The sequence below is a fragment of the Antechinus flavipes genome, chromosome X, assembly GCF_016432865.1.
Source record: "Antechinus flavipes isolate AdamAnt ecotype Samford, QLD, Australia chromosome X, AdamAnt_v2, whole genome shotgun sequence".
In the NCBI taxonomy this organism is placed as follows: domain Eukaryota; kingdom Metazoa; phylum Chordata; class Mammalia; order Dasyuromorphia; family Dasyuridae; genus Antechinus; species Antechinus flavipes.
The window spans coordinates 14,900,089-14,926,435 of record NC_067404.1 but is presented as its reverse complement, the minus strand read 5'-3'; the positions used below and the strand labels follow the sequence as shown (position 1 = coordinate 14,926,435).

Genomic DNA, 26,347 nt, shown 5'->3' with positions numbered 1-26,347 from the left:
ATTCTGGAAAGAAGTGTTAGGTAAGAGATAGATGTAAGAAGAATCAGCTTAAGAGACCTTGTGTGTTAGTTGCATAAGGACCCCCAACCTCCCACATTCACCTCCATCCCAGACAAATTACGCTAGGAATGTGGCTGCACAGCAAATACCCAAAGGTGAAAGGGGAATGGGGGAGGAGGGGAGATTGGTAGGATTCCGTGTAGATGAAACGCTTTATATAAAATGCTATTAACAGTTTCCTGGATGCCCAGGAAAATTCAGAATCATTCAGGAGCCATTCCCAACAAATTCTACTTGTTTCAGCCTAATCTGGCTCTTAAAATCCTATCAATTAACCATTAAACCTACACAAACCTACACACATCCACGGGTCATGGGGCTCAGCATTGCACAACTCATTGTCAGGGCACCTTAAGCTCTAAAGTTGATGACTTACTAGGCCATACCTTTTGGGAGAAATGAAAGGAATGCAGAGCAGCAGCACAGCCACGACTTCTGCATAGAGGAAAGTAGCAACCGCACTCCATTGGAGACTCATCCTTAGTCACTAGCTGGTTTTGACCTGGAGGCAGAATAAATCAATCTTTGCAAAGTCTAGAAAGATTTGAGGAAACACAGGCCCCGAGAAAGGGGTTGGGGGAGAGGAGAGAGAGGAGGTGATCAATCCGCAACGAACTCTGGAAGGGACTATGCTGATCCCATCTATACCTCATCAATCCTCCTCAGCTTTCAAAATCATACGGCCTTTCTCCAAACAGGAATTAAAACAAATAAGTGAACTGAGCCACATTAATAAGGTTGAGGGAACCTGTCAACCTTGTCCAAAGGACAAGGAGACCTCTTGCTTCCTATAAATAAATTTACTACACGATCTAATCTTGAGAGTATGGATTCCAAAAGCCCCAAACACATGAACTGCTAGTGTGATTCACAGGACCATGACGCCCCTTAAACCAGGAACCCAAATAGAATCTTGACATGCTAAGAGAAGTCAAAACTAATTGACTTTCAGTGGGAAAAGTACTAAAGAGGATCTGTTTTGGATGGTCAGAACAGGCACCTAGATAACCCTGACTAAGCCATTTAACCTTTCTGGGTTTCGTACTTAAAAAAAAAAAATCTATACATTTACAGAGTGATTTAGAATTTTGTAAATCACTGCATACATCTGGTAAAAAAGAATCTGGAAGAGGCTGGGTCTTTCAGATAGCAGAATTAAGGTCCCTTCCGTTCCTAACAAGTAACCGTACTCCACCCTTCTGTTGGAATCTGATAGGGCTTCTTTGACCATGCAGCAGAAACCCTTCGCTCACGCCCTTCCTAAACGCACCTCCTGACTACTTTTCCCTGACACTCTACGGCAGATCTGGTTAGCTGATAATACTAGGGCTATCTCCCAGACCCCTCCGGAGTGCTGCTGTCCTATTCCGCCCAGGAACCGGGGAAGCCCCCTGCATCCCTCCTCTCTATGCCCAGAGGGCTCGGAGCCCCGGCGAGGCGGCGTGGCCTCGCAGGCGGCGGCCCCCTGCCCTTGGGGGAGCAGCTCGCGGGGTATCCTTTCCCTTGGCTCCCGGCCGCCCCCCGCCCCGGACGGGCCCCACCCGGTCGCGCCTCACCTGCTTGCCTCCGCACCGCAGCCGCAAAATTTTACAGCTCGAACTGAAGGTTCTCACATCCAAATCCCGCCCCTCAGCGTTGTGTCTACGGGTCGGAAATAGGAAGTTGGATAGCCAGGTCCCGCCTTCTCTGTTCTCCAACCAACCACCGCACTGCTTCCACCTACTGCTCCCGTGACCTCAGAGGGCAGACAGGAAAGCGTGAGCGGGAATGCGCGTGCCCAAGAAAGGAGCCAGAGGGCGTTCGCTACCGGTGACGGCACTGCTTGAAGGCGGGGCCAGCAGGGGGAAGGGAGAGGAAATGGCCTCTCTAGCCCGCTGAGTCCTCCAAGCTCTATGATATCGGAGGCTAGGCGGAGTGTAGCTAGAGGCGTGAGATGGGCGGGGTCGTTGTAGCTCGCGGCTGCTGAAGCAGCTGCAGCTCCTCCTCCTCCTCCTCCTCCTCTCCACCCCCCCCCCCCCCATCTCGCTCGCCCCGGGGGAGTGATGGGTGGGGATTATGGGCCGGTGGCGGAGTCACTGTCGCTCCAGTCTGCCTGAAGAGCGGTAGAGTTTGCTGCCCTGGGGAGGGGCCGCGCCTTGAGAAGAGGAAGAAGAGGAGGAGGAGGAGGAAGAAGAAGAAGAAGAGGAGGAGGAGGTGGAGGAAGAGAAGATAGCACTCTCTTCTCCGGACTCTGTCCACCCCACATCCTGACCTTATATGGTCCACGAGGCTGTCCGGGTCGAAGGGATCACTGACTGACTGAGGAGGGTGAATAGGGAAAGAGACTGAGAGAGGAGACAGTAGAGACAAACTGAAGAGATAAAAAGTGCAGTTAGAAAGGAGACAGCTTGAAGAAAGACAGACAGAGAAGAGTGACATAGGGGAGAGGCAAAGATTAAGACAGGAGAGACCAGAGACCTAGAACAGAGATAGCACAGAGAGAGATACCTGGTCGGTTGCTGGAGCAATCACCACAGTGGATGCCCTGTTGCGCCCCCGGTTTCCTAGGAAACGGCCTAAGGGGCCTGTCCACAGGGTTCCAGTTACCTGGGCAACCTTCCCAACAGCCCCTGCGTAAAGCTTGTGTGCCCACTCTTCCCTAGCGGGCACCATGCAGGTGCTCTCGAAGGCCCGGCCTTCCCGCTCGGTCTCCCTGAGGCGCCTGGCCGTGGTGCTGGCCCTGACCGCTTACGGGGTGCACAAGATTTACCCCCTGGTGCGCCAATGCCTGACAACGGCGCCCCCGAGGGGGCCTGTGGCCCAGGCCCTGTCCTTGGCCGAGTCGGAGTCCCGCGGCACCTCGGCCTCTTCAGCAGCTGGGATGGCGGGTGGTAGCGCCAGTGCCAACCGCGTGTTCTTGCGCCGGCTGCTCTGGCTGCTGCGCCTCCTCTTCCCCAACGTCCTGTGCCAGGAGACGGCCCTGCTGGGCCTGCACACGGCAGCGCTGGTCAGCCGTACCTTCCTGTCAGTTTACGTGGCCCGCCTCGACGGGCGCCTGGCCCGCTGCATTGTCCGCAAGCAACCGCGGGCCTTCAGCTGGCAGCTGCTTCAGTGGCTGCTCATCGCGCTGCCTGCCACCTTCGTGAACAGCGCCATCCGTTACCTGGAGGGCCGCCTGGCGCTGGCCTTCCGCAGCCGCCTCGTGGGGCACGCTTACCGCCTCTATTTCAACCAGCAGACTTACTACCGAGTCAGCAACATGGACGGCCGCCTGCGCAACCCTGACCAGTCCCTCACTGAAGACGTGGTGGCCTTCGCAGCCTCGGTGGCCCACCTTTACTCCAACCTGACCAAGCCCCTGCTCGATGTGGCGGTGACCTCGTACACCCTGCTGCGCACAGCTCGCTCTCGGGGAGCCAGCACGGCCTGGCCCTCGGCCATTGCCGGCCTGGTGGTCTTCCTCACCGCCAAGGTGCTTCGGGCCTGCTCCCCCAAGTTTGGGGAGCTGGTGGCCGAGGAGGCCCGCCGCAAAGGGGAACTGCGCTACATGCACTCGAGAGTGGTGGCCAACTCGGAGGAGATCGCCTTCTACGGAGGCCACGAGGTAAGCCAGCAGGCTGAATGGGGGGACTGTGGAAGGTGACAGGGGAGGCTAAGCCCACCCTGGGGAAAGGCTTCAGCAGTTCTTGGAGTTGGTGGGAGAAATGAGGAAGGAAAGGGGGAGGGGTGTTGGGGTTGGTGGTAGAGGAGGAACCTCATGGGGGGGGGGGTACTGTTCAGACTGCTCCTGGCTGGTTGAAGAAAAGGGAGGTTTCAGAAAAGGTTGGAGATTGACATAAAAGGCTGTCTGGGGCTGGGGGACAGTGCCCCTCTGGGTGGCACAAGGAAACATGATGGTGAGGGGTTCTTTGCCAGTGCTAGGCATCTTACAAACTCCTGCTTTCTTTTACACTTCTGTTTATTTTGTTTTTGAGACTGGCTGCCAGAAAATCTTAGCGGTTTCAGACTAGAGCATCCCATTCAAGTCTCTGCTTGTCTCACTCCATCCCCAGAAACCTGCCTGGCCCCCTCTAGCCTTGTTCCTTGAAGTTTTTCCCAGTCTTCCATGCTCTAGGGCAAGTTCCCTTTTGCCCAGAGCCCCGGGAAGTCTCAGGGCTGGGTCTGTCTACCCTAATGACTGAACTGGGAAGATGCCAAGCAAGGATTGGGGATGTGATCTGTGAGGACCAAGCTCTTGGCTTTCCAGCAGAGGGGTGGGCGGGGAAGAAGAAATGCAGAGTCAGAGGGACTGGGACAGAGAAAATTAGGGTTGTCAGTGTTTGGGCAATCTGGACTGTTGTTGGTCCCCAGCTGGGGAAAGGGGGAAATGGAGAGCTGCTGCTTTTTGCCACGTGACTCAAGCTGGTTGAATGGAGCCTCAGCTCCTTGATCATCTGGCCCCTCCCTGTTCTCAGTTGTTGAAATCCAGGTAGCCCTCAGAGGGGCCTCTGGGAGGCAGGGGCGTTCAAAGAATGACTCAGACCCAAGCGGGGTTAACAAGCGGCACCAGCCAAGACTGGCTATTTGGGGTTAGAGGTCAAGCCTTTCTGACCTCCTTCCTCCTCTTGGGGCTTCGGTACCTGCGTAGCCCCTGCCTGCCAAGTTTCTCAGCCAGATTGGGGCCCCGGGACCTTCCCCCCTTCCTCATTTCCTTGAAAGGGAGGGAATGAGAGGATGCTGAGATAACAGGCTAGTGGGCAGAGGTCACGAGGAAGTTGTGTAACTCCTGTTTGGCTTGGCCTCAGCTGCCAGCTATCTCTTTGCCCCCTTTCCCCGCTCCGGCACTCCAGCACAACCTCCTTCCCAGTAGGGAATTGGACACTTGAAAGCGTCTTGAGCTCATTCTCCCTTCCCTGACGGGAGCCCCCTCGGGACAAAATTGGTGTGGGCCACTTCCTGCCCATGCTTCCCAGGAGGGCGACCCACCCTTCCGCCACCTTGGCCACATCCCACTGCCCTCTCCTGCCTGGCTCCCGGATCAGCCCGGGTCCCTGCCTTCACTGGCATAAAGCTGGGGACTCAGACTGTTTTGGTTTTCACCACCAGTGGCTGGGGCCTCTGGAATGTTCTAACAGAATGGAATCGGCCCTGCCTCAGCTGCCTAACCCCGGGGCTCCGGGAAAGGTTACTCAAGGCCACTGCTCCCTTTCTCTCCTCTCCACTTCCTTGGCTGCCGCTTCACCGCGCAGGCGCCGTTCTCTTTGTTTCACTTTCACCCTGAGCTTGGGAATGGGACTCTCCGGTCCCGGCAGCCTCCTGCGCACCTGCAGACTCGCCCCCTGAGCTCTTTGTGGGCCAGGGCCCCGAAGGGGAGGCGCCTTCTCCAAGATCCCTCCGTCCTAAGCTGTGTGCTTGGGGAAAACCTTTCTCCCTCAGCTTGGCCAGTGACACGTGGCTCGTGGGGGAAGTGTGTATTTGAGTGGGAGGTGGGGTGCATCATGTGCATACTCCTAAGTGGGTATATGCATATGTACATATGTACATCTACATGTATATTCACACAAAGCTCCTCTCCCGAGTACATCCTGGCCAGGGATCTGCTCTCCCTTAAGACTTGGAGTTCCAGGGTTTAGGATCTCCACTCCCACCCCTCCCTGGGAAGGACACCTGGGAAGACAGTTTTGAACGTGAGCTACTTGGCAAAGTCTCCAAAGCTAAATTGCCCAGCAGGCCCCAGTAGGTCTCGGATCCTAGGGCACACACTCATCTCTTTACTGGTGAAACTTGCTCTAAGCAACTGTGATTCAATCTATGACAATCTGGATTTATAGGAGAGATAATTAGAGGAGGAATGCTTATTTGGCTCTATCAAAGCCACAGGACGACAGCACAGCTATTGTGTCAGCTGGGCTACAGCTTCGTTTCCCTCAGTTCTTTGTCACAATCATTTCCCAAGTCCCTATTGGAGGTCCCGTCTGGGGTACAGAGCTGAAAAACACCACTAGCCTTGCCCTCCCGGTCTAGTCCACAGTCTGAGGCTTGCACACAGATAGCTAGAGTGTAAATCAGACTACATTAAAGCAGCCTAAGGCAGGGGTTCTTGAATATACTTTGTCAAATGAACATGATTCTCAGATAGGGTCCTATCTGACTATCAAAGAAGACTGACCCTCAAAAGGTTAAAAACCCCTGGAATAGTGGCTAGAGTAGAGGACTGGACCAGAGACCTGAATTCTACCTTTGACTATTTGATCCAGAACAGGGGAAGCAACATGATACAAAGAAAAAACAAACCAACCATGTCATTGGAGTCACCAACAACTGGATCTGAATCCCAACTCTGATCCTTACCAAATTGGGCAGGTCCCTTAACTTCCACAGGCCTTAGTTTCCTCCGGGGGCTTTCCAGCCCCACATCTATAAACCTATGACTCTAAATTAATCTCAGTGACCCAGGCAATTCTATGAGACTATAAATTGGAGGAAACAGGCTGAGGAAGGGGACAATTTGCCCGGGGACACGGCTGGAGCCAGGGCTCCTGACTCCAATTTTACTATTTCTGAGATCAAAGTTGTAAATTAGAACGAATACTTTGCCCAGTCTGTGCCAAATGACTTGCAGCCGAAAGAGACTAGAATTAGGAGAACAGGCAGACTTAGAGGAAAAGCTGTAAAAGGGGTGTTTGGAGGAGAGCATTGAGGGCTCTCGGGTGGATCGCCACCATCTTCTCTGTCAAGGTGAGACGCCAAGATTGCTGATGGAAGTAGGGCTAGGAGATGAAAGAAAAAGGAGATGCTGTGGACACTGGCAGGGAATCAGAGATGAAGCCAAAAAGCCAGCAAGCAGGGCTGCCTGAGCTTCAGCACCGGGTGTCTGGAGAGAGTCGGTCGGCCAAGCATGAGGATTTCAGGTTCAGTCTCCAGAGCAGCACTAGAGAAGGTGAGGACAACTTGGGAGGGTGAAACCAAGGCAGGTCCCCAGAATAGGGCGTGCTGTCGAGGAGACGCAAGCAGGTGAGGGGGTTTCTGACAACACAATCAGGAGCCTGAGACGGAGCTGCTCCATGTCCACAGCCTCAGTCCTTGATAGATCCACCTGGGGAAATGCTATCCAGGGGAAGCCAGAAGCCCCAGGTGACTGAGGAACTCTAGAACCGGGGAAGCCAGAAGCCCCAGGTGACTGAGGAACTCTAGAACCGGGGAAGCCAGAAGCCCCAGGTAACTGAGGAACTCTAGAACTGGGGCCTTACTTCAGAGCAGCGCTTGTTACTTATTGAATGCACTCGCTACTTAACGTTCACACTGAGCTTCGATCGGACTTATACACAAGGGAGTTGCTTAAAACTCAAAATATCAGGGTGTAAAAGAGTTCAGGAAAGAAATATAATTGTATAGTAACTTTTGTCCTTAGGTTGCTTGTGTGTATGTATGTAAGTTTATTTGCAAGGTCAGTAGAGACAAGACTAGAACTCAAGCATCTTGATTCCCACTTTAGGGGTCTCTCTGTCATATCAAACCCCTTTTCCCAATTTAACTCTCAGGGCAAACATATGAAAGGTATATATTTTTATCATACTCACCCACACACATTTCAAGCTTTAATAGTTTAAAATTGCACTGAAATCGACTTTTGGGACCCCCAATATATAGATACCATTTCAAAGCCAACTAGAAGCAACTTTCACGTTATTTTTTCTTTGAGATGGTCTGTCATGGGTATTTGCCATTGCTATAACTGGTAACTGACTGGCTTTTTCAGTGATATGAGTATTGGGGAGCTAAGAAATTCAGTGAGGTCTATGCTCCCTATGCTCCATGTGCTCACTCTGAAGTCTGACTTGTGATTGTCCCTTATATCACCATGGTCAAGGATTTCTTTCCTAGCTGCAACTTCCACCTGGTACTCACCAGGACTGGGGAACCTTACCCCTTCCTACTTCCAGGGCCCTTAGTCCCTTCCCTTCTCCAACTCCTGTTAGCACTGAAGATCCTCCTTTCCCCTTTCCCCTGTTAAGTCACTTGGTCTCAATTTCTTCATGTATAAGAGCCAGTTGAACTCTAAAGCTTCTTCCAGATCTTAAATCCATGGTCCCCTCCCCCTTTTTCTCCTCTTCCCCTTTCCCTTCCCCTTTTTCTCCCCTTCCCCTTCCCTCTCCCTTCTCCCTCTCCTCACCACCACAGAGCTTCCTCACCTTCTTCCCACTCTGATTCTTTGACAAGGTTATTTGCAAATAGTGTTGACTCTCAATCCTGACCGATACTTAGCAGCTGTGTGACCTTGGGCAAGCCACTTTACCTCCTGAGTTTCCACATCTGTATATCAAAGAAGTTGGGTGAATGATAGAGATATTGGAAGGGCCTTAAAAGGTCTTTGAAATAAAAGTTGTCTCAGCTTTCCCTGAGATAAGAGACCTGAAGGGAAGGGAATGAGCCTTTGTTACTTCTAGGGCTGCATCTATGGTGGTAGATGTGCCTTTGGTTTCCCCAGCAGCACTTTGGAATGAGCTTTTTCACAGAAACAATGTTCTGTATGGTAGATAGTGTAGTTGGTATATGTGGACCATGTACATTTAAAATTATTTTTGTTGACTTGAACCACCACTTGGAAACTTTGGGACCTTGTTCCAAACTATCTACTTGTAAAGAATGATTGGGAACAAAATCTATTCGTGAACTGGGGACCCTGAGTGTGTGTGTGTGTGTGTGTGTGTGTGTGTGTGTGTGTGTGTATACGCATGTGTGTGTAGATATACAGAGTATGTATGCATATTTTTCCTCAATTCTGATCACAATATCACAGGGTCTGACTTGCAAATGTCCCTTACATGTAAATAGCCACCATGGCCAAGGATTTCTTTCTCTTCCCCTTTCCATTGTTGAGAAGAGAAGATTGATTTGGACCAGAGGTTATTAATCTGAATTCCATTAAAAAACATTTTTGGAAAGGGTTCTATCACTTTGTAAAATGATCCGGGTTGCCGGGAAAGTTAAGGGTCCCTGGTCTTGATTCTTTCTAGTCACATGATTATGAGAACACCTCACCGACTGCGTGCCATGCTCCTTGCCCAGGCTGCTCACCTAGGACGAGGTGTAGTCCCCAGAGGCAGGGGGAGTGGGCGGGCGCTCACTGAGCCTCTTTGTCCCCTAGGTGGAAATGGCCCTGCTGCAGCACTCGTACCAAGACCTGGCCTCCCAGATTAACCTCATTCTTCTGGAAAGGCTCTGGTATGTCATGCTGGAACAGTTCCTCATGAAGTACGTGTGGAGTGCCTCGGGTCTCGTCATGGTTGCTGTACCTATCATCACTGCTGTTGGCTATTCAGAGACAGGTAAGAGTCTAGCTCCAGATGTGGCCCCCCACTGAGACTGAGAAGAACTGGGGAGAGGTGTGCGGTCAGGACCCGGGTACAGCTGTCAATCACCCCCACCTCTCCACTCCCCACATTATCTGAGCTAAGCCCCTTGACCTCTTAGTTGCTCGCTTGTCAGAACCAGATGACTCTAAGCACCATGGCAGTTCCACATCTGTGATCTGGCTCAGGGCCCTGTGTCTAGTGAATAGTTGAGTCAGGCCCAGAGCCCAAGTTTTCTGCCTCCTTCCTGGTCCAAGCATCACTTTTTATACTGCCTGCCAATCAGAAAAATCCTACTCTACTTTAAGCTAAGTCTTCTCCTTGTCCAGAGTGAGCTATATCTGAGCAGGAAGAAAGATAGAGTTCTATTAATGCTCTGCATCCTTCATTCAAACATTTTCTCATTCTTTCCCTCAACATGCTAAGCCTTTTGTTTTTCTGTTATTTTGTTTAGTTCTAAAAAAACTATCTCTGAAGTAATTTGGTGTAGCACTGAATATGTAAATGAACTTATCTTGTATTGTCATTTATTGACATGATTTAACCACGAGCAGTGAATGTTTCTCCAATTATTTGTCTCCCTTTGTTTCTGCCAACAATTTTTGGTAGTTTTATTTACATAAATCCTGGGTATGTGTTAGCAGGTTAACTCGGACATTTTATACATTTTATAATTATTTTTAATAGAATTTTTCTTATTTCTTTGCCAGTTTTTGTTAATATTATATAGAAGTGCTGGTAGTTTGGGATTTATTCGATATTTTGCTATCCCTCTGAAGGCATTAATTGTCTCAGTTTCTAAACCGATTCTCTGGAGTTTTCTAAGTATAATATCATCAGCAATTAGGGATAGTTTTATCTTCTTTGTTAATATATATGCCTTTGGTTTCATTCTCTTGTTATTACTGTAGGTAGAACTATGTCTTGTTCGTTACTTGGCTTGTTTTTCAGCCCCCATCATCTATAATAGGGTTTCTTAAGGTTTTCCTCTCCTAACTCCTTTTCACTTGAGACATTTTTATGTGGCCCTAGATCTATAGGGATATAAAGTAGTTATGCAGATCAAATATTTACTGATAATAAAATCATAATTTTGGGACTCCCCCACATTCAGTTAAAAGACCCTATGTGTGTAGGGGGGTCATGAACCAGTTTAAGAAGGGATCTACAAGGTATGTATGAGGCTGGTACATGTTAAGGGAAAAGGGTGGAATAGTAACTTCTGTATTAAAATCTTTGCCTTTCTCTAGCCTCGGTTTCCCCATTTGTAAAATGAAAAAAAGTCAGACTAGATGATTTTTAAGTTCTCTTTCAGTTCTGCCATTCCATGAGTATGAAACATTTATTCAGTCCCAGCTACTCATTCAGCAAACATTAAGCTATCTAGTCTATGCAAGGCTCTATGAGAGATAGACAAATGAAACTCACTAATGGAGAAGGCAAGACACAACGTCATGAAAAAAGGTAATTAATGCTCAATATCCAACGAGAGCTGCAGACAGCCAGATGACAACTGGAGACTGGATGTGAGCTAGGATTTAAATAAGCAGACTCAAAGCCTCTTAGCTCAAGAGGCAGAGTCTCTCATGCTGATAAAATGGCTTGTTGCCCAGAGTCTTTAGCAGTGACTTCCTGATCAAACACAGATAACCTCTAGAGGGCTCACCTGGAAGGAGATAACCAGAGCCTAATTATGCATAATGGGCAGCCACCGCCACTACCCTCCCTGCATTGTCTTCTCACCAGGAGTGTTCTGTTCTCACATGTTTATGACCTTTCTGGGCCTGTACATGTTTATCCCTTTTGACTAGTGCCTAGTGCCTCAGAATGCACTCCATCTTCCTGTTTCAGTAGGCGGTGGTCCATTCTTCCCCCTCTTGAGAGTTCTTTTCCCTATTATTCTATTAGTCTCTGCCTTCCAAGGAAAACCATGGAATCATAGCATGTTAGACCTAGAGGCGATCTTGGAGATTAGCCAGCATATAACCCCCTCATTTCACAGATGAGGCTCAAAAGGATCTTGCTAAAGAGTGTGTGGCTAGCTAAGTGGCAAAGATGGAACCCGAACTTAGGTTTTCTGACTCCCAAGTCCAGTGTTGTTTTCGTGGGCATCAGCTGCTTTTTAGCATCAGACCCTGCACACTTGGAATATGATTTCTTTTTTTTTTTTTTATTTAATAATAACTTTGTATTGACAGAATCCATGCCAGGATAATTTTTACACAGCATTATCCCTTGCAATCACTTATGTTTCGTTTTTTCCCCTCCCTCCCTCCTCCCCCCCCAAGATGGCAAGCAGTCCTATATATGTTAAATATGTAGCAGTATATCCTAGATACAATACATATTTGCAGAACCGAACAGTTCTCCCACTGCACAGGGAGAGTTGAATTCAGAAGGTAAAAATAACTCGGGAAGAAAATCAAAAATCAAATAGTTCACATTCATTTCCCAGTATTCCTTCTTTGGGTGTAGCTGTTTCTGTCCATCATTTCTCCAATGAAACTCAGTTAGGTCTCTTTGTCAGAGAAATCCACTTCCATCAGAATACATCCTCATACAATATCGTTGTCTAAGTGTATAATGATCTCCTGGTTCTGCTCATCTCACTTAGCATCAGTCCATGTAGGTCTCTCCAAGCCTCTCTGTATTCATCCTGCTGGTCATTCCTTACAGAGCAATAATATTCCATAACATTCATATACCACAATTTACCCAGCCATTCTCCAATGGATGGGCATCCATTCATTTTCCAGTTTCTAGCCACTACAAACAGGGCTGCTACAAACATTTTGGCACATACCGGTCCCTTTCCCTTTTTTAGTATCTCTTGGGGTATAAGCCCAGTAGAAACACTGCTGGATCAAAGGGTATGCACAGTTTGATAACTTTTTGGGCATAATTCCAGATTGCTCTCCAGAATGGTTGGATTCATTCACAACTCCACCAACAATGCATCAGTGTCCCCGTTTTCCCGCATCCCCTCCAACATTCATCATTATTTTTTCCTGTCATCTTAGCCAATCTGACAGGTGTGTAGTGATATCTCAGAGTTGTCTTAATTTGCATTTCTCTGATCAATAGTGATTTGGAACACTCTTTCATGTGAGTGGTAATAGTTTCAATTTCTTCATCTGAAAATTGTCTGTTCATATCCTTTGACCATTTATCAATTGGAGAATGGCTTGATTTTTTATAAATTTGAGTCAGTTCTCTGGAATATGATTTCTTGTAATTAATTTTCCCCCTTTTCCTTCTCCAATCCCTCTTTTCTCTCCACCATAGTGTATGTTTTCTAGGCTTTCATTTTCTTATCTGGAAAACGCAAAATCTCAGAGGTCCCCTCCAGTGCCCAGAATCCATGATTCCAAATTGAGCTTCTCGATACAGTGCCTGTCATAGAGGTAGTGAGGTAGTGACTGCCGATTCCCATTGCCCCTAAATGGCCCTTTATGTGATGAGATTGGCAGGTCCCATTCATTCAGAACCCTGTGACTCTCTCAGGCCATAATGCTGTCTTCTTGCCTCCCTCATCCCAAGAAGGATCGGAAGTTATGATATAGAGATGGCACATAGCCAAGAGGCCATGGCTCTTGGCACATATCGGGCTGGTCACTGAGCTTTTCCTTTAACGTGGCAGTTTCACTTCCAATGCCTCAGTTGATTCTCATGACAACCAAGTAAGAGAGGTGGGGCAGACATTATCACCCCCATTTTACAGACGGGGAAACCAAGTAGCAGAGCCAAGATAAGAACCTGGGTCTCCTAAAAATCCTGATTAGTTCCATCCTCTTTCCATTAGCCTTCGCTGTGCGCCCAGTGCTATGCACTATGGAACTATAAGAGGAATAGGTAATGTGGGCCCTGTTCTTGAGGAGCACACTGTCAGACCACCATAGCCAGGAAATGAATATGTTTCAAATACCCGGCTGTCTTGGGGTTCTCTGAGAGCACTATGTTGTAGTCACTGCCCATGTTTAGCCCAGAGCCAGCTGGAAGAGGAGTGGGGCTGCCACTGCTGCCTTTTTTCCATTTCTGAGGACCAAGATGAAGCCCTGCCATGGAGGCCAGACTGACTAGAAAGAAGCATCCAGCCCAAGCTTGCCCTGCTCCCCCCCCCAAAAGGCTTCTACGTGAACTAGACAAACTTCTCACATCTCCAGGGGGTGCTTATAGGGGGGCAGCTGTAAGATAGGTCAGACCCCGGTTACCAAGGGCTTTGGATACAGCCACCCAAGGAGTTTGCACACTGTGCATGAGGCAGTCAGGAACTGTTGGAAGATTGATCTACGGAGGTAAAATTGGCTAGGCCAGTGGACATATAGGTCCTGTAGCTAACTCTCCATTCTTCTCCCATCCTTCCTGTGTAGACTCAGAGGCAGTAAAAAAAGCAGCCTTGGAGATGAAGGAAGAAGACCTGGTGAGTGAGCGCACCGAAGCCTTCACAATTGCCCGTAACCTGCTCACGGCTGCTGCGGACGCTATCGAGCGAGTTATGTCTTCCTATAAAGAGGTATTCTTACCCCCGGCTTGCTCCAGGCTTCCTGCCAGAGTGCCAGGCCAAGACTGATTTTTCCCCACTCCTCCTGCCCCCCAGGTGACAGAGCTGGCTGGCTACACTGCCCGAGTGTATGAAATGTTCCAGGTATTTGAGGATGTCCAACGAGGTAGTTTCAAGAGGCCTGGGGAACAAGAGGACTCTCCAGTGAAGGCCAGACCCGGAGCTCTTGTGAGGCATGGGGTGCGTATGGAGGGGCCCCTGAAAATCAAAGGTAAGCACTTGCTTTGTTTCCTTTCATTCATTCACTGAATCGACATAGCAAGCATCAGTTGTCTTTTGAATGGTTTCTGACTCGTGTTGCCTCCACGGTTGCCTGTTATTGTCACACGGTCTTAACTCTTAAGTCCATTATTCAGTCCCTCCAATTCAGTTTTATCCCATGTCTCCAGACTCATGTCTCTTTGCCCTTGCTCCGGATAGACCGTGCTTATCTGGTTCCTGCCTATCTTCTCAATTCCTTTCTGTCCCTCTGGATCCCCCGCATCCTTCAGGACCCAGCTCAAGGTTCCTCTCCTTGATGAAGCCTTCCCCGAGACCTGTTGGATGCAGAGATGCTCCCAGAGGGCCGTGCTTTATCTGGCATCCTTATGTGGCTCTTCATGGCTGCTCCTGCTACATGTCATGGGCTCACTGGATAGCTAGGATTAGAGGGATAAGAGGAAAAATGGATGCTGTTGGTCATCTAGTCTAATGCCCTCATTTTTCAGATGAGAAAACCAAACCGCCCAGAAAGGTAACTTGTCCAGAGTCTCACGAAGAGGTTAATTCCTAAGCCAGGCCTGCTGACTCTAAGTCCAGTGCTATGGATAGTCAGGAAAAGTCTTCGAGTGGCTGCTGGATGATCTCTTGTCAGGGAATTCCTACTCAATGGTTGGTCAGTCCAATGTCCTCTGGGATCCCTGTCAACTTCTTTTTGTAGATGCCCATTGCCAGCTGCTGTACAAACTCATGGATGTCTACACGTGCACTCACTCATCCTGCCCCGCTGCTTCTAGTCTTTGCTGACCTGTAGATTAGGAGCTTTTAAGTGCTGATTTGCATGCGCTTTGAATATGAGAAGCCTACACTACATACTGTGTCCCTCAGGAGGCTCCAAGCTCATGTTCTTTGCTCTGTGTAGAGCAAAGTAGCCCTCAGTGTGCCTACCCTACCTCAGAGAGTGCCCATGAATTGTTTCTTTTGCCTTTCCCTCCGTTTCCCTCCAGTCCCTGCTTGGGACTGGGGCAAAATTCAAGTCCCGTGCTGGCCTCCAGAGTCAGCAGAGTTAGTAGAACTCCAGGCAGTGCACCCGTGTGTCCTCCAGGGTAGGCATTCATCCCGTATCACACTAGACATTGCACAGGCGGGTACAGAAAAGAGCCACGGCTCCAGCCCTAGCCGTCCTCGTTCTGATATGAGAACAATTGCAAATGATCCGAGGTAGCATATGTGTGATGGGTAAACGGTGCTGCTTGGACAGGTGGCAGAAGAGAAGTGTATACGCACGAGTGTTTAGGGAAACAATGCTTCCCAGAGGGATGGGAGGAAAGTTAAAAAAAAAAAACTCATGGAAGATGAAAGGATGGAAGGAAGACAGGTTGGGATAGTCCAGGGAAGGGGAAAGAGACAGAATGCACATAGACACAGAGAGGGCTGCGCACGAGCACGAGCATCGTGTGTTGTGGGGGCAGCGGATAAACTGCTGTGCTGATGAGGCAGGCCGGAGCAGCGCATGTTCGTGGGAGTGCACGTGTATATGAATAAGTGTGCCTATATGCCGAATGTGTGCATGTGAGAGGGCGTGTGGGAGTTGATGTGCTCAGGTGTGTGTGTGTGTATGTGTGTGTGGCTAAATATGTGTGAGTTGTGTATGAGTGCACATATAGGTGTGTTCAAGTGCTGTGAGAGTGTTAGAACGTGTGTGAGTATATGTGTTAGATAGAAAATGTGTATTAGAGGCTCAAGGGTAAAGGTTGGAGAGCAGGCAGGGGAGCTGAGATGCGACTTGGAAGCAGGCAAGGGAGAGACTGTTTCCTGCATATTAGATGTAATGGCTCTGCCCTTGGGGATCCCCAGTTGCCACCGGGAAAGGATCTGTAAGAACCTCCTGGTCCTGCCTCATCCCAGCTCGTGGGCACTCAGTCATCAGCGTTCGATCCTCTAACAACTCAGTGGGGTTCTCAGTGGCTTTCCAGGGAGCGGTGGCCTGCAGGCTCTTCAGTGCCTTCCTAGGCCTCGCAGCAGCCCCTCCCGCCCGCTTGCTGGCCTTGGGGTAACCAGCCTTCCTTGCTCTTTCTCCCTTTCCTTCTCCCCTCAGGCAAGGTAGTGGATGTGGAGCAAGGGATCATCTGTGAGAACATCCCCATCATCACCCCAACAGGAGACGTGGTGGTGGCCAACCTCAACATCAGGGTAGGCCAGAGGCTCCATGTGCTGTCAGGCTCTGCCCTGGCACAGGGGAAAGACTGCTTCTCCAGGGGCAGCTAGAAGGGAGAATTCCAAGGCAGACTCCCATCAGCTGTGTGTCTTAGGCTTCTCTTACTGCCCATCTAGTCTAGATAGTTCCGGAGGTTCCTCGTAGCTCCAAGGTCCAATAGATGACTCTGTAATCTGAGGGTAAGAGGAATTCCCCAGAGAAAAACCTCAGGCCTGGGCAATCGTGATCTGCATGTGTTGGCATCAGGACAGTGCCCTCGGATCCAAGGTTAGTGTGAGCAACCTCCAGGTCACATGTGCTGCCAGCAGGGCAGAATTGATCAAGGAGGCCAATGATCATTGAGAGCTGGCCTATGGTCCCTGAGCCTGACTGCTACTAGTCCTCCTCCTGCTTATCTCTCAGTGAGCTCTGGGTCTACTCCTCCCACCTTCCAGGCAGATTGGGAAAGGGATTGTACCCTTCTGACCCTGTGCTCCGGGGACATAAGGGCTGGCACCCGTTGCCCTTTGAACTTCCTGCTCTCAGGACCTTCATGCATTGACCTATGAGCAGAAAGGCTCTGCTGCTCAAAAGCTGGATTCGGCTTTCAAGGGAGGCAGTCAGCTGGGAATGAAATTCTCTTTTACATGCACTAGGGAGGATCAGCATCAAAAGAAAGGCCCAGGTGGATTAGTCATTCCATGCTCATGGAGCCCAACTCCATGGGGGGAAGGTCGGGGCAGGGAAATAAGAGATAAAATCCCTTTCCGTGCCTGTTCTCAGGGAGCTTCCAGTCTCCTGAAAGCAACTAGATTCCTGAATAGGAAACAGAAAATGTTTGAGTGTTAAGTAGACTGATGCCAACACAAAGTACACTGGTTATGAGAAGGAGGGGAGAAATCAATGTGTATGGAGGAAGGTAGGCCCAAGCTAAACCTCAAAGGATGGGGAGGGTTGGAAAGACAGCAGATGCTTACCTAGCACACACTATATGCAAGACTTGCCCAGCAGCACCATGGGTAACACTCATAAAAAGGGGAAAGAGCAAGCTAAGTGGAGCCAGCTAGTACTGGGGAAGACTTCCTGGGAGAGGCGGGACCTGAGCCAAGCTTTGAAAGATGTGGAGGATTGAGCCAAGAAGGAAGGCCTAAGGCCTTCCAGACAAAGGAAACGGCCCATGCAGAGATTTGGAGATAGAAGCGAGCCAAGTGAGGAGAGCGACCCGTCTGTGGTAGAGGGATGGGACTAGATCCTGAAAAGCTTTGGCCCTTGGGTTCAAGATTTGGACTTGCTGTCATGGGTAACAGGGAGGTTCTCAAAAGGAAAAGAAGGGAGGGAATATAAATCTCCTAAGTACACAAGGCCTGTCTCTCCTGTGACTCTCCCCATAGGTGGAAGAAGGCATGCACCTGCTCATCACTGGCCCCAACGGCTGTGGCAAAAGTTCCCTGTTCCGGATTTTAGGCGGGCTTTGGCCGGCCTATGCTGGCGTCCTCTACAAACCTCCACCACAACGCATGTTTTACATCCCCCAGAGGTGAGTGAGACGATAAGCCTCCGCAGCCTCTGCATCCCAAACAGGGACGCAGTCCCAAATCTGGGGTCATCGAGCTGCTTATTGGGATGGTGTGAGCACCCCCGCTCCTGTATGTCTCTCACAGGCCCTACATGTCAGTGGGTTCTCTGAGGGACCAAGTGATCTATCCTGACACAATAGAGGACATGAAAAGGAAGGGCTACTCTGACCACTACCTGGAGGCCATATTGGACATTGTGAACCTCAACCACATCGTCCAGAGGGAAGGAGGTGAGTGCTCGGGGATTGGGGAGAGTCCCCCCTTCCCCAGCATCCCCATATCCAGGCACAGAGGAGTTGTCTTTCCACAGTGGAGATAGAATACATTATCTCACGTTTCTCCAAGCCTCTCTGGACAAAGCATGGTAACAGATGAACGTGTTGGCCTCCCAGGATGACCTTGACTTTTGGCCGGCTCCTCCCCACACAGGCCCTTCTTTGCAGAAGCTTTGGCCCTAATCTCTCTTTTCATTTGGAGGTTAGTCAAGGTGCTCCTCTACACCTGGGACATAGAAGAGGCAATCTGGCGTAGGGGCAGAGGACGGCTCTGCTCTTACCCCATCATAGGGAAACGCTGAAGCCCGTGAGCTCTCGGGCATAGGGGAGATTCCTTTTTCACAAGGGAATGGCAGGACTCTGTAGTCTTTGGAATGGGAGAGGGAGAGCAGCCCCCGCATTGGCTCTGATGGCCCAAAGGGATTGTTCTCCCTTTGCTCATTTGCTGGCTCTGTCCCTGCTCCTCTTGTCCTTTAGGCCTGGCACAAGGCCTGCTCATTCCGGGAAGGAATCCCAGGTAACTTCAGTGCTCACACTGACCCCGCGCCCTCAGAAAGCAGGGAGTAAGAGACTGAAGAGAGGAAAAGATTCAATTCTGGAGTCAGAGGGTCAGAATCTGAAAGCCAGCTCTGCTCCAGTAGTGTTTACTGACCCAGCCAGCCTCTTGACATCCTTTTCAGTTTAGTCCCTTGTTTTTATACTAAATTGCTTCAAACCCCTCCCAGCCCCACCCCCAGCATGCTTGTTCTGGACTCGCATGACTGGGACTCAGAGTCATTTCCTAGCTGTGGGCCCCGGTGTCGGCAGAGTGCTTGGCACAGCGGGTGACATGGCATTTTTATTAATTGGTTGATCATGGACAAGTCAATAATGTTGTAGAGCATCCTTTTCCTCATTTGTAAAATGTAATGAGTCATACTACCCCCCCCCCAGGTTGTTTAAAGTATTTTATAAAGCTGTTGGTAGTGCCCAGTGGCCAGGGCCCCAAGTTCAAAGGTCAGTTCATCTTTCAGCCTCAATTTTCTCATATGTAAAACAGGGCTAATAATAGTACTCCCTGGCATGGTCAAATTCAATCACCTAATAAGGCATTTTGCAAATCTTAAGTCTAGAAATACCAAGTATTATTGAACCCTAACATACTAGAGAAATGGTGTGATTGTTAGACCGAGCCCCAGGACGAGGAGCATCGTTGTCTTTTTTTTCCTGTTCCTCTCGGAGTGCTCATTAGCGCAAGGCCAGGCCTAGTACAGGTGGCAGACAACTTTTTTTTTTTTTTTTTTTTTTATAATAAATTTTATTTTTATTTAATAATAACTTCGCATTGACAGAATCCATGCCAGGATAATTTCTACACGACATTATCCCTTGCAATCACTTATGTTTCGTTTTTTCCCCCTCCCTCCCTCCTCCCGCCCCCAGGATGGCAAGCAGTCCTATATATGCTAAACATGTTGCAGTATATCCTAGATACAATACATATTTGCAGAACCAAACAGTTCTCTTGTTGCACAGGGAGAATTGGATTCAGAAGGTAAAAATAACTCGGGAAGAAAATCAAAAATGCAAATAGTTCACATTCATTTCCCAGTATTCCTTCTTTGGGTGTAGCTGTTTCTGTCCATCATTTCTCCAATGAAACTCAGTTAAGTCTCTTTGTCAGAGAAATCCACTTCCATCAGAATACATCCTCATACAATATCGTTGTCGAAGTGTATAATGATCTCCTGGTTCTGCTCATCTCACTTAGCATCAGTCCAAGTAGGTCTCTCCAAGCCTCTCTGTATTCATCCTGCTGCTCATTCCTTACAGAGCAATAATATTCCATAACATTCATATACCACAATTTACCCAGCCATTCTCCAATTGATGGGCATCCATTCATTTTCCAGTTTCTAGCCACTACAAACAGGGCTGCTACAAACATTTTGGCACATACAGGTCCCCTTCCCTTTTTTAGTATCTCTTTGGGGTATAAGCCCAATAGAAACACTGTTGGATCAAAGGGTATGCACAGTTTGATAACTTTTTGGGCATAATTCCAGATCGCTCTCCAGAATGGCTGGATTCGTTCACAACTCCACCAACAATGCATCAATGTCCCCGTTTTCCCGCATCCCCTCCAACATTCATCATTGTTTTTTCCTGTCATCTTAGCCAATCTGACAGGAGTGTAGTGATATCTCAGAGTTGTCTTAATTTGCATTTCTCTGATCAATAGTGATTTGGAACACTCTTTCATGTGAGTGGTAATAGTTTCAATTTCTTCATCTGAAAATTGTCTGTTCATATCCTTTGACCATTTATCAATTGGAGAATGGCTTGATTTTTTATAAATTTGAGTCAGTTCTCTATATATTTTGGAAATGAGGCCTTTATCAGAACCTTTAATTGTAAAGATGTTTTCCCAGTTAGTTACTTCCCTACTAATCTTGTTTGCATTCGTTCTGTTTGTACAAAGGCTTTTTAATTTGATATAATCAAAATTTTCTATTTTGTGATTGGTAATGGTCTCTAGTTCATCTTTGGTCACAAATTTCTTTCTCCTCCACAAGTCTGAGAGATAAACTATCCTATGTTCCTCTAATTTATTTATAATCTCGTTCTTTATGCCTAGGTCATGGACCCATTTTGATCTTATCTTGGTATGTGGTGTTAAGTGTGGGTCCTTGCCTAATTTGGCAGACAACTTTTTAATAATTTTTTTAATGATAGCTTTTTATATACAAAACATGCCTGTGTAATTTTTCAACATTGTCCCTTGCATTCACTTCTGTTCCAACGTTTCCCTTCCTTCCCTCCACCCCCTCCCCTAGATGGCAGACAGTCCTATACATGTTAAACATCAAGCAACTTTTCTAAACTGCATTTAACCCTCCTCTTCCTTTTCTTTCCTCTGCAGGTTGGGAGGCTTCCTGTGACTGGAAGGATGTCCTCTCAGGTGGAGAGAAGCAAAGAATCGGCATGGCCCGAATGTTCTACCACAGGTCAGTCGGGGTTGGCTGGGGAGAGGGACCGGGCCTGGCTGACGCTGACTGGGAGCTTGGCAGGCAATATGTTGGGGGGGGAGGGGTTCCTTGGTATGTCCCTCGGGAGTATCCGCCCATGAAGAAAAACCAAGACCTCAGTGCTGAGCAAAGGGTTAGTGTGCTCTCCTAGATGGGAGAAGGTGATGGGAGCATCGTCCCCTTGGAAAAGAGTACAAGCTGGGAAGGAGAGTTCTCCTTCAGAATGGTTTGTCTCTGTTTGCTTGGATAAGGGACTTGGGAGACCCCCTGCCCCATCCCGACATGGTAGACCTCGGAGTCCCTGGGCCAGGGATAGGCCCTTGGGCCATATTGAAGACCTTTGTGTCCCTTTACCCATAAGCAGGTGGTTGGGAGTTTGCTGCATTTCCTCATTCTTGGATGTTTGAGATCAGAGATGTGACGCTGGAAGAGTTCTCAGAGACATCTTCCTCATTAAAATGCAGCCCCCATAGGGAGCCCTCTTGCTGGTAACACTGTGCTAGGCTATGGAGGGGGCTGACCCGGGCCTCTGACCAGGGAAGCTCAGCGGCCCAAATTTAGGCTGGTGAGTGAAGAGGACATGAACAGCAAGCATCAAGCCCTAGAATGGAAGACAGCCATAGCAGTGTGTCTGGCTGCAGGTGTTCAGGATGTTGGGAAGTTGGATGGAGAAACCATCTCCTTTGCAATGCCTGCTCTTTCAAAATATTGCAGGGGTCTTTAATCTGAGAGTGGCAGGTGCTGTGAAGCCAAAAAGCATTGCTGGTCCCCAGGAACTCAGGCCCAGAGCAGACCCCGGGCCCTCTGCAAGCTTCCCTTCTGCCTTCTCTCTTCCCTGCCTGGCCGGAGATGCACTGGTGCCAGGCTGAGCCGGGTAGATGTTCCCTCTCAGGAAAGTCTTGGATTTTTCCCCTTAGCAGCAGAAGGACCTTTGAAAATCAAATAACTGAGGCCCAGAGAAGTTGGAACCGGCCTAAGACAATATAGTAAAATGTAGAACCAGGTCCTGTGTCATGGTGCTTCAACCTCTTCCTTTTCCAGGGGACGGAACTGAAGCCCCGAGAGCTTAACTTGCATAGGATCATTCCCTAGCAGAGCTGGGCTACCACTGCCTTGGAGGTTGGGTAGGATTTCCGACAGGCATTCCAGGCAAGGGGAAGCAATTCAAGCAAAGGTGTTGCGCACCAACGAAGATGAGAAGGGTTTCTTGGTTTGTCTGTTTTAAGGGAGAGGATTTGTGTTCCTCATTGTGTCCCCCTCCAGGCCCAAGTACGCACTTCTGGACGAATGCACCAGCGCCGTGAGCATTGATGTGGAGGGCAAGATTTTCCAGGCTGCTAAGGACGCGGGCATCGCCCTGCTCTCCATCACCCACCGGCCTTCCCTGTGGTAGGTGCCCCCTCCCCCAGAAGGAGCACTGTGCTCCAGGCGGGCACGAGTCCCGAGTGGCCTTGGTCTGGCTCGCCCACATTTCTGGTCAGGGCTCACGGTGCCTTTCCGAAGACCCAGCCCACACGGGAATCAGCTGCACGCGGGATTGCCCTTTGGGTAGAGGGTTGCTGCTTACTTAAAGGAGATGCCATGAAATGGTAACAGTGCAGAGCAGAGGTGCTGGCTTAGGGATGGCAAGCCTGGGACCTAGTGCCCGGGCGAGGGACATATGCCCACTGACTTCCTCCCTACAGGAAGTACCACACACACCTACTGCAGTTTGACGGCGAAGGGGGCTGGAAATTTGAGAAGCTTGACACGGTCACCCGCTTAACCCTGAGAGAGGAAAAGCAGCGCTTGGAGCAGCAGCTGGCGGGCATCCCCAAAATGCAACAACGCCTCAGCGAACTTTGTGAAATCCTGGGTGAAGATGCAGATCTCCACCGTGTTGACCCATCTCAGACCTCCCACCCCAGTCCCTGAGGTCCTGGCCTCAGCCTGGGCCTTCTTCTGGCCCAGGAGACCATCCTATAGCCAAATATCCCTGGACACTTTGTCCTGTGTTCCTTAATCCACAGCCCTCCCTAACCTTGTGTCGTGCCCCCCAAATCTCCCCAGATCTCATGAAGGAAGCAGTGGGGTCTCCTTTTGTCATTCCCCTCCCAAGGAGATAGATAGAATCCTATGTGGTTCTGCCCCCTCCCTGTCTAGGGACTTGTTTGCTGGGAGGGGGGTGAAGAGATGGGGGAAATACTTACCTTAGTAACTGCCATCTGCCCAGCCACCACCTGGCTTGCCCCAGGTCTGTATCAGCTGGAGGGAGGAAGGGTGAGGGGGGCCGGTTGGTAATTAGTAACTGTGAAGTAGATAGCATGTATGTAGCCAGAGTCCTTTCCTTTTCCCTGAGGGGGCTGGGATAGGGTGAGTTGGTTGTTGCCCTACTCGTACCACCAAGCACCCTCCTCAGTTATATTCTTGGTGAAGGCAGAGGTGTTAGGTTCTGTGCCATGACAGGTATGGTGGGTGAGGAGCCTGGGACCACTACCACCACACTGCCAGCCAAAAGTCCACATGGAAGGCTGCATATTGCTCACAATTCTCTCTCTCTCACCGCTTCTCTTGTCCCTTCCTCCTCCTCCTTTCTTCTCTTCCCACCTCGCCGAGACATCTTCTAGTCTGCCTGATCTCCCGACACCTCTCAGCTTCTCCGCCAAACTGGAGCGGTCTCCCGGCCGGACGGGGGCGGCACTTCATCCATCTTCTCCGACACCGGGTGTTCCAAAGAGCCCTCGCCCACCCGCCTGCCCACAAGAGGGAGAGTTGCACAATATTTCCTACTCTTAAGAATGTAGTTTTTTTCTCTGTCTCTCAGTAGTACTATCTTGGTCTTTCTCTCTCTCTTTTTTAAGTAATTTATTTGATCCAGTTTTATATTTGTAATGATTGCCAATGTGAGTATTCCACCAGAGAGATGGGGAGGTAGGAACAGAGGTTAAGGGAATCGTTCCCTTACCCGGGTTTGTTGGCACGAAGGGTTTGATCCGCCCGCGCTTTTGCCTTGGTGCGTCAGCATTGAAGGATGGAGTGGAATGGAGAAGGGGAGCAGGGGACGTTTCTCCCGTAGACCAGTCCCCCCAATATCTGTGGGCCTGCCCCGACTCCCTTTGACACCAGCTAACACTGCCAACTACCTACCAGCCAACTCCCCGCGCCACCTCGCTGAAGTGAGGGACCTAGGGAAGGGGGAAGTATATCCCTCTGCTTGCCAAAACCACTTTGCCCCTCCCCACCTCTGCGCCCCCATGGAGGAAACATGCTATGAGGGGTCCCTTCATTTCTTTCCCTGCCCCTTCCCCAATGCCAAAGTGTACTCAGGAGGAGAGGGAGATCAACTATGCAAACCCACACACTCACTTGTGGATGGAAACAACAGAAGCCGCGTGCCTTAGCCCTCCTCCTTGGGGCTGGGGGTGAGCTGGGCCCTCCTTGTCCTCTCCCACCCTCTCTCCCAGTCATTAAAGAAAATGTGTTGGAAATCCAATCCCGCCTCTTTATTCTTTGGGGGTGGGGGTTAAATCCACCCACAGCCGGGAGACCTCTGCCCCCTCACGTCCGATTTTAATTTGTTCTCAGATGTAGATCTTTAAGCATTTACTGCGGATCATTTGTTTGGGGCATAGTGGTGGTGGTGGGACAAAGTCTCCCATTTTAGTGGAGAGGAAGAGGAGGGAGGGCTGGAGGTCTCGATGCAACTTGTGCACATCATGGGTTAGGATGCCTGGCATCCAAGTCCAAGGAGAACCTTCATTTCCTTCTGGCAGGGTGGGGTAGCTACCTCATTGAACTGTGAGGTGCAAACCTTAAAGTGCTGGCCATGCCCGCGGTAAACAAGGAAGGGGCTTGATTAGTAGGGGGAAACTAAGGTCAAATTGTGCTTCTGACAGTGGCGACTAGGAGCGAGGCTCTGAACTTCAGTTTCCCTGGGCCGGTCAATAAACGGTATGGGCTTACAGGCATTGTGCTGTAACTTGGGGCTGTGAAGAAAGCCGAGTCCCGGAACTGGAGCAGCTCCCAGGCTCACGTGGGAGATAATGAACTCTGGCAGAAGGAATTTGAAATAATGAGAAGAGGAAAGGCATTAGAATTAATTAAAGGGCACCGGGAAAAGTTTCCTATACAAAGTAGGACTTGAAGCCAGAAGACAGTTGCTCATTCCACGTACAGGGGACAGCCAGAGAAAGTGGCCGGGATCAGGAGCTGACATGTGAGACAAAAAACCAGAAGGCCAGGGCCACTGTATAGAAAAGTAGGTAATGAAATGTAAGGTGTATAAAAGGGCTGGGAGGGGGCAGATCATGATGCATCTTGAATACCAAGCAGGATTTCATTTTTGATCCTGGAGCCGCTGGACCCGTGACACTTCCCTCTCTCTTCAGGCCCAGGTACACGCTTTTGGATGGGAGTGGCGCAGGATATATTCAGACCTATGTTTCAGGAACATCAACTTGACAACCAAGTGGGGAGAAATTTGAAGCAGGGAGACCCGCCAGCAGCTCACGCGATAGTTCAAGTGTGAGGGGCACTACCGGGATAGTGGCAATATCAGCAGAGAGAAGGGGGTATTTAAAGGTAAAATAGACAGCCCTAGGCAACAGATGAGGAAAGGGGAGAGGGAATAATCAAGGATGACAGATTTCAATGATGGAGGATGATGGTGGTCTTTTTCAAAATTTTTTTCTTTATTAAAGCCTTTTATTTTTTTTTTAAACATATGCGTGGGCAATTCTTCAACATTAGCCCTTGCAAAATTATGTTTCAATTTCCCCTCCCTTCTCCCACGATCGAACCAGTTAAAAAAAAAAAAGAGAGAGAGAGAAAAGCAAAATAAAATGCAAGCAAACAACAACAAAAAGAGTGAAAATGCTGTCGTGTTCCACACTCAGTTCCCACAGGCCTCTCTCTGGATGTAGATGGCTCTCTTCATCACTGAACAATCAGAACAGGTTCGAATCATCTCTTTGTTGAAGAGCCACGTTCGGATGATGGTGCTCTTAACAGTTAGAGGGAAAGGTTCGGAAAGAAAGAGAATTCTTGTTGACTGTAAGATGCCTGCAGGACATCCATTTTGAGATGTCCACTGAGAATTTGGAGATGCAAGATGAAATAAAAATTTTTCAAAAGCTTAGGGCCTTGGGAAGGGGCAAGGGAGGGAGAGAAAAATTTGGAACT

The 26,347-nt window shown here is 49.3% G+C and overlaps 2 protein-coding genes across 2 annotated transcripts in view; one reads left to right on the top strand and one right to left on the bottom strand.

Annotated features, from left to right (window-relative positions):
- BCAP31 (B cell receptor associated protein 31) overlaps positions 1–1,720 on the bottom strand; it is a 29,579-nt gene extending 27,859 nt beyond the window's left edge. The window contains exons 1-2 of the mRNA XM_051969019.1: positions 1,617–1,720; positions 447–562 (exon numbers count right to left, since the gene is read on the bottom strand). Of these exons, the coding sequence (XP_051824979.1) occupies positions 447–538 (92 nt within the window). The 5' untranslated portion in view covers positions 539–562; positions 1,617–1,720. The remainder of the gene's footprint in view (positions 1–446; positions 563–1,616) is intronic.
- Positions 1,721–2,107: 387 nt separating this feature from the next.
- Positions 2,108–24,659, top strand: ABCD1 (ATP binding cassette subfamily D member 1). The gene is made up of 10 exons (XM_051969018.1): positions 2,108–3,643; positions 9,167–9,347; positions 13,742–13,884; positions 13,969–14,143; positions 16,229–16,323; positions 17,719–17,864; positions 17,989–18,134; positions 21,082–21,166; positions 22,451–22,576; positions 22,873–24,659. The coding sequence occupies exons 1-10, from the start codon at positions 2,711–2,713 to the stop codon at positions 23,099–23,101; spliced, it is 2,259 nt and encodes a 752-aa protein (XP_051824978.1). The 5' UTR covers positions 2,108–2,710; the 3' UTR covers positions 23,102–24,659.
- The last annotated feature ends 1,688 nt before the right edge of the window (positions 24,660–26,347 follow it).